The sequence below is a fragment of the Onychomys torridus genome, chromosome 4 (genome assembly GCF_903995425.1).
Source record: "Onychomys torridus chromosome 4, mOncTor1.1, whole genome shotgun sequence".
Lineage (NCBI taxonomy): Eukaryota > Metazoa > Chordata > Mammalia > Rodentia > Cricetidae > Onychomys > Onychomys torridus.
This window is the reverse complement of record NC_050446.1, coordinates 62,223,328-62,231,746: the sequence shown is the minus strand read 5'-3', so window position 1 is coordinate 62,231,746 and position 8,419 is coordinate 62,223,328. Positions and strand designations below refer to the sequence as shown.

Sequence of the window (8,419 nt, the reverse complement as noted above, 5' to 3'; positions counted from 1 at the left end):
TATAAAGAACAGCCATAGTTAATTGTCTGAGCTTCTTTAACTCTCTAGAAAATATTTAGTTACATCAAAAGTTAACATGTTATTTAACAAGGGCATGTGATTGCTGAAAATACTAAAATACTTCATTAGAATTCTCAATAATGAATAATGTTACCCATACACAGAATGAGTTGCATCTCATAGTATGAGCAGCCAGCTTCCAACTCTGTTATTAAATAAATTAGCTTTTCTGTTTCCATGCAATCCCCATCTTCATGCTATTGAAATTTCTCAAGCTGCTATCCCAAGGATGATGGTTTCTAGTTTAAATTTCCATGAGTTTTTTGAAATAACTGTGTGATTTCATTAGCTCTCTCTCATAATCAAAAATGCTCCAAATTACTCTCGACATAGTGGCACATTCAGGAGGCAGAAGCAGGCAGATCTTTGAGTTTGAGGCCAGCCTCGTCCACATAGAGGATATTCTAGGACAACCCTGGTTATGTAGGGAGACTCTTCATCTCAAAAATTATTCTAAATCATAGCATTTATACTTTATTTCTCTCCTGACAATCTGAAATGTTTTAGTAATGAAAATGAGTATAGCATTTATATTAACCAATGATGTTTGGACTTTGTCAGTGAGTGACTGAGCAAATTCATAACATTGTGAATTTTCTTCAGGTCAGGTGACACAGCCATATCTGAATGGAATAGCAGAAGTCATAAAGCCAGCATAGCTGCTTGACAAAGATCCAGCAAAGCTGAGCTGCATAATGGCAACTTTGATTATCATCTCCACCTGTTGCATACTTGAGGGAGTTTTACTATTTGTACAATTTGACGATATTGGATTGATGGATAATTTCTTATGAATCATTTATGCCTTCTCCCAGGAATGCTGCTTCTAAGCTTCCTTAGGAAGTTCTGAACATACTATACCCCTCCCCCGGCTTTTAGGGAGATATCCTTATCTACTTGAAGGTCTTTCATATGCCTTGGAGGTTGCAACACACAAGAAAGCCAGAGGTTTCTTCATGAGGCTAGGAGACATTCTTGAAACATCTGTCCCTGTACTTACACAGAAACAAGATATTAAAAATGAAGTAAACTTAAAAAGGTCAACAAGATTCAGTAGGATAGATGAGTTGACCATAGTTCAGATTACAAGCCTCTTCCCACTGTATACTTAGACAATTATGTTACATATACCTCTGCCCTGCACAGATACATATTGATGAGAAAAGTATGGAGTGGGAAGATGACAAAATTATGAGATGTCAGGACCTCCTTCTCTTAGAAAAGTTAGCTCATGCAGAGCCACTACAATGTCATATGACCAAGAAACAACAGAATGCCAGGATTAGACATATAGACAAATTCTATAAAGATATAAATGTGAACATTGTATTAGCCAGAATTTGAATAATAACTGCAGCAGCATTAGCATGATAATTTTTCCTAGGCACTCTGACTATTAAAGTTAATAAGACATTGCTTGGAACATGGCAAAATACCCAAGATGGCTTGAAGATTTTGTTTTGGTCTAGCATCCTTGAAGCAACCAAAGCTACCTTCCTGAGAACAGGCTGTCATATGCCTCTAGATGCTTAAAAGTTGGGTTATGGTTAATGAGTAAGAATGATAACTGTTAATTAGTAATATCAAACTTGAGGGAAAATAATTGGAAGTGACAATTCTGTTCTTTCATAGTTTATTAATGATGACTAAAAGATGAGCAAAAGGAAGTGAAACACATGTCCAAAAACAAAAATAATATTATCTATGTTTTGGGACATCATGAGTGTATCTCTGCTTACTAAATTCTGTATGAATAAAGAAGCATTCTTGCTACTAGTCAGTCAGGCTGCAAGATTCTCCCAACTATCATGACCTGGCTCACTTCCTTCCCTTGGTGACACCTTACATCCTCTGCAGTATCCATCTGATGGCTCTGGTAGTCAGGAAGTTAAAAAACTACAATTATTTACATTGTTTCATTAACTTTTTCAATTCCTTGACTGCAATTAGATCTGTCTGTTTTTTCCTTTTTCTTGCACAAATTCCTATACACAACAACTCAGAGGGAAAAAATGTCCTTCATTTTAGGGAAGGCATGCTCTTTGATTGTAAAAAATAATATTTCAGATAGACTTAAGAGACTGTTTAGTATGAGGATAGGAAAACATAAATTTTTTTCTCTGCACTCAACAGCCAATTGATTCTGTCCTTTACTTATCATGTCAGGATACAGTACCTTTCAAACCGCAGTGTCACTAATACAGTTGCTAAATGGTGCACAATTATGACCAGTTAGAGTCTTCGGACACACTGGACCACTCTTATTTACTTTAAGTAGGATATCCTTCACATTCTTTCATCTCTAAAGGCTGAACCTCCTATGTTTCCTCTTGTAATCTACTGCTTTTCCCCTCTGAAATTAAGATAATCTCAATTCTCTTTCGTGTTTCTTTCCTTTACTCTTGGGATGCCTAAGCCCAATGGAGAATGATCTGGGATTCTAGATTCCTAACCTCTCTTCATTATCTGTTTATTTCCAGTGATAGATGGAGCTTGTGTGATTAGAAATAATGAGTCCTCAGAATATCAAGGTGCTGCCACCTCTGTTCACCTTCTTATGATTAAGTTAGCTACATAGATAATAGTGGTGGAGCAGCATGATGGAGAAGACAGCCAATAGTTGGGAACAACTTCATAGACGTGAGCTCTGGCTCTATAAGTCACAGGTTATGTGGCTGACTCTCTAACTAAACTTCTTACCCCTTAGCATCTCCATTTCTGTTACCTACATCATCAGTGTCTCCAGAAATCAAATAATGAATTTGAGGTACCAGAATCAGTATGTCTAAATGGCAGATATTTTAGAGACTCCCTAGGCATTATCCTCCCCATTTTCAGAGTAGGAAACAAATATCAGCTTGTTTTCTAGATGGAGACCTTTAATATTTACACTATCCAAATACTCCTATCCTACAGATGACATGTGTGAAATAAATTTATCAAAATCAGGTGATGAGTGAATTGTTAGTGCTATTTGTCAAAGTGTTTCTCTAAGTATTAATCAATACAACTTTACTACATGATAGGGAACAAAATATTCAGGAGATATATTATTTAATATACAAAAATATCAAACAAGAAATGTTTACATTGTTTGCCTTCTATCTTAGTCTACTACCTTACTGTACTGATAATCTGGAGTAAGAAGAGATGCTATGCAAATTTCAGTACAAAGCCTGAAATACATTGGGCAGGTGACAAAGATTTACTTACTAAATAAACAGATAAACCCTATCTAAATGCAGACTAGCTGTTTTGTAGGCAGACTCCTTCCTAAATTACCTGATATTTGACATGTGAAACTGAAGTATGTGTAGGGGTTTGGAGAAAGATTGCAAAATCTTGAGTGAATCATAAGTTATGAAGATACATATATAAATAACTTACTTGTAAATATTGGATAATAATATTTAGTATAAAAAGTGGGAAAATTTAAATATAATTAAGTGATATAGTTCCTTCAGTATTTTCAAAATCAATTCTAAAGTGTGAATTTAATTTTTATTACATGTATTTATTGTGTATTTGTGTGTGTGTGTGTGTGTGTGTGTGTGTGTGTGTGTGTGTGTGTACATGCAAGCTTAGGCTTGTCACACCAAACTTGTAGTGAACAGAGGACAACCTGAGTTAACTCTTTCTTTCCATCATGTGAGTCAAGGAGATCATACTCAGTTCATCAGTCCTGGGAGGAAGTGCCTTACCTGCTGAGCTATCTCAGCAGCCCCAATATTCTTTATTTCTCAGGGTCCTCTATAGCCAACAGCTCTTAAGGGCATATTCCATACTCACCACAGGAAGTTTTATTTAATCATTCATGGCTTTCAGGAGTAGCACCACCCATCCCTGCAGAATCTTTCCCTTGTAACCTAAAATGTTTAACTACTTTACAGAGTAGTAGGTTGTCATATCACTTTTCTTTTCAAGGTGGTGAAAGCTAGCTTTTCTTTTATTTTTTACTATTATTTTTGAGATTATAATATAATTAAACTTCTCCTTTCCCTTTCCTTCCCATATACTTCTCCTTATTCTTTTTTTCAAATTTGTGATCTCTTTTTTGTTGTCATTAAATTCATATTGTATATGATTTCATATATATATATATATTCCTAAATATAATCTCTTCAGTCTGTATAATGTTACTTGTATATATATTTTCAGGGCTGACCATTTGGTATCTGCTAACCTATTAGTGTGCTCCTCCCTGGTGAGGACTATTTCTCCCATTCTCAGAATTAGAGAGTTTCTTCACCAACATGATTCCCTAAACATGAGCTGAACAAGGACAACACAAATAGACACACCAAAGTGAAGAGGGGATACCCATGAGGCCTCAACCCTGCACATATCACCTTTTCTCCCACCTTTTGCTCTAGTTAACTCTCCTAATCTTCTTCCTTATTCTCCCAAATCCATTCTTGAGTAAGTTTTCCACCCAAGGAACCCCTCTCTGTTTTCATCACCAATCTTCTCCCACCCAACTCAGTGAAGACATCCTTCACCCCATTAGCCCTCTTCTCTAAGGAGACAAGATAATTGAAAGAATGGACTTCTTATAAATTTAACAGAAGAAGGGTGTGGGCTCTAGTCATAGCTGAGGGTCCTATAATGTGTAGAACTTTTGCATCTATGCCAGAATTAATCTGACTTACTGAGTTAATGCCATTATCAAATATGGATTTCAAGACAGATTTGCAAAGCAGACTTGTTTATAAAATATGTAATTAGCAAATTGACCCTTAAAGATTTTTTCTTTTTTTATTATTTTTTTCTATTTTTATTATAATTTTTTATTATATTTGTGTTTTAATTTTACATATCAGCCATGGTTTCCCCTGTCCTCCCCCCTCCCGCCCTTGCCCCCACCTTCTCTTCAGCCCCTCCCCTCCATTCCCATCTCCTCCAGGGCCAAGACTTCCCTGGGGATTCAGCTCAGCCTAGTAGATTCACTACAGGCAGGTCCAGTCCCCTCCTTCCAGGCTGAGCAAATTTTAAACATACAATTTTAAAAAACAATGAACATTATTGTTGAAAGAGAAGGTAGATACATATTTAGAGTTTTCCTATCTTAAAACACAAGGTATTTCCTGATCCATCCAAACAAATGTAGCTACAAACACACACACACACACACACACACACACACACACACACACACACACACACAGAGAGAGAGAGAGAGACAGAGAGACAGAGAGACAGAGAGACAGAGAGACAGAGAGAGACAGAGAGAGAGAGAGACAGAGAGACAGAGAGAGACAGAAAGAGAGAGAGAGAGAGAGAGAAAGCAGACAATTTACTTTGACAAATTTTTATTGAAAACAACCTGACTCTTTTAGGCAATATAATAACAGAGTTAAAATGCTATGATTCTGACTTCAAAAAAATTAATAAATGAATTGACAAAATCAACAAATAATCCCTTACTCATGCTCTAGCCCTTCATTAACATATTACTAGCCAAGATTCCTTGTTGTGTCTCATGTAGGATGTTTGGCAGAGAAAGGCATTAAGGTGTTGCCATCTGCAGTCATTCAGTGCTATGTAGACCACTCAGAATATTTAATAGTTCCATAAATCCCAGGTATTTGTGACACTGAGAGTCTACAGCTGTCTTCCATGTTAGGAACTATGCAGTGCTGAAAGGACAATCTTGTTTCAAATTATTGATCTTCCTACTACCCAACCCACAGACAAAAAGGCCGTTGTTGAGCTATAGTTTAAGGCAAGCAAGTAGTAGAGTTCCAGAACAGAGCACCATGTAGGATCCATTGAGTCCTTTATGCTGTGTATCATGTTTCAGCCCAAGCCCTGATCCTGCTTTCTTCCTGATAAATACATTCTAATAAATATGCTGAAAAAAATCTCATTGTTTAAAACTCAAAGACACTAAAATTAAAAATTTGTAAGAAAAGATTTCCAAATACACACAGAATTTTAAACACAAGTATGTATATATACACATACATATTGAAACAAATTGTGTAACTGTAATTATCTAAATATGTAAATTGAAAGTTGAGCCCATGTCAAATAATATCCAATATTTTGATACCCATATCTCCTTCAAATATTGCTTTGATTAATCTAACCATAAGGGTCCATGTAGACTCATAATACACTAGGAAATTAAGTTGAATATTATTTCAAATCACCTATGCTCATCCACAGGTTCTAAGCAATTATACTATTTAAAGATAACATGAAAAATACAATATAATCAACACAAGCTAAAGACATGTAGCCTGGCCTCAAAGCACATGTTTATGTAGGATTTTCTTCACTGCTTCTTTCACATCCTTATTTTTTAAACTGTAGATAAGAGGGTTAAGCATGGGAATCACTACTGTGTAAAATACAGAGACAACCTTGTCTTGCTCCATCGAGTAGCTAGAAGTAGGTCGCAAGTACATGAAAAGAATTGTTCCAAAGAAGATGGTGACAGCCATGAGGTGGGAGGCACAAGTGGAGAAGGCTTTGTGTCTTCCTTCTGCAGAAGGCATCCTCAATATGGCAATGAGGATGCACAGATAAGAAATGAGAACAATCAGAACACAGCTGATGACATTGAAACTGGAGAAAGCCATGATTACAATGCCATTAATATGAGTGTCGGAGCAAGAGAGTTTGAGCAAGGGTGGGGTGTCACAATAGAAATGGTTGATCTTATTAGAGCCACAAAAGGACAATCTGAAAGTCATCCCTGTGTGGATGGCTGCATTGCCAAAGCCTGCTAGGAACGAAGTAATCACCAACATGAAACAAATTCTCCCAGACATGAGAACTGGGTACAGCAGGGGACTCCAAATGGCTGCATAGCGGTCATATGCCATCATGGCTAGCAGGAAGCATTCAGTTCCCAAGAAGGAGCCAAAGAAGAAGAACTGGGAGGCACACCCATTGAAAGAAATGCTCTTATCCTCAGTCACGAGGTTCACCAGCATCTTAGGAGTGACAGAAGAAGAATAAGAGGCATCAACAAAGGAAAGACTGCTGAGAAAGAAGTACATAGGTGTGTGCAGACAACGGTCAATCTTAATCAGTGCCATCATGCCCAAATTGCCCACCATAGTCATCATGTAGATCACCAGAAATAACACAAAGAGGATGCCTTGCAGATCTGGATTGTCTGAGAGCCCCAAGAGGATGAATTCTGTCACTTCTGTCTCATTTTTGCCTTGGACTCCTTTCACGGTTCTGACCATCTGTGCTGGAACATAGAAGAAAGTGGAGCATTGCATTGATTTAGATGAATGTAGAGTATGCATGACATAAGTATCCACAAATGTTATGGTAAAATGAAAATACACATGTAGATTTTTGTTACACACAAATTCTTACAGAATAATGAAATATTGACACCACAGTCAAAAGTATCTTGGAACTGATATCAAGTCATCTCTGATTACTGGTGCCTCAGGACCTTAAAGAGTTTTAACTTCTATGGACTTTAAATGTGTTTGTGATTAACTATTTTAAGATATAACTGTCTTCAATATTAATGATAAAGAAATGTATAAGTATGTATGCCTACTACTTATAATTGAAGAAAATTGGCTCATGCTATTTAACCCACTGACTTCTCTTTCTCAGTACATATAAAGTAACTGAAACTGTTAAAAGTTAGCAAGACGAGTCAAGAGTAACAAGGAGGGTCTTAGAATTTCTGTGTACTTTACATTTTTATGGAAAATGAAAGAAATTGAAGCTATGTCATGCAGTCAAGGGATTTAAATCAACTAAACACCAAGACAGTTCAGTAATATATTCTAAATGATTAAAGAATCAGATTGTAAGGATGTCTAAGCACTCATGATGACAAAAAAAGTGTAAGCATCCAATGCAGTGCAAACCATTGCACTGAAAGTCACAAGATCTCAGCAGAACTGTTGTAAAGCAGCTAACTATGTGCAACCACTGTCTACTAGTTTGTTCAGGTTTTTAAACCTGATTTAAAAGTTACATGAATGCAAGCATTATTGACGAAAAACTGTGTGTTACTCCTTGAGGAAACACAATTTTGATGTTTACCTTCTCAGTTAAAATAAACTTAGTTAGCAACACTAACAAAATAACAGGACTATAAAGCATGGCACATAGAAATGCCTAATGACATTCAAGAATCAAAAGAAATACTTTAATAACACAAAATAGGAATGTAAGTAAAATTAACATTTAGCAACATGGAATGAAGTCAAATAGAGGATAAAATAATTAAAAGAGCTGGGCGGTGGTGGCACATGCCTGTAATCCCAGCACTTGGGAGGCAGAGGCAGACGGATCTCTGTGAGTTCGAGACCAGCCTGGTCTCCAAAGCAAGTTCCAGGAAAGGCACAAAGCTAAACAGAGAAACCTTGTCTCG

At 36.6% G+C, this 8,419-nt stretch overlaps 1 protein-coding gene across 1 annotated transcript; it reads right to left on the bottom strand.

The window, feature by feature from the left end:
- Nucleotides 1–6,268: 6,268 nt before the first annotated feature.
- Nucleotides 6,269–7,289, bottom strand: LOC118582857 (olfactory receptor 1020). The gene has a single exon (XM_036185982.1). It carries the CDS (start codon nucleotides 7,260–7,262, stop codon nucleotides 6,309–6,311), a length of 954 nt encoding a protein of 317 aa, XP_036041875.1. The 5' UTR covers nucleotides 7,263–7,289; the 3' UTR covers nucleotides 6,269–6,308.
- Between the last annotated feature and the right edge of the window lie 1,130 nt (nucleotides 7,290–8,419).

Bases quoted from the DNA above. Each gene is read 5' to 3' on its own strand.
- LOC118582857 (XM_036185982.1), bottom strand. From the start codon at position 7,262: ATGGTCAGAACCGTGAAAGGAGTCCAAGGCAAAAATGAGACAGAAGTG.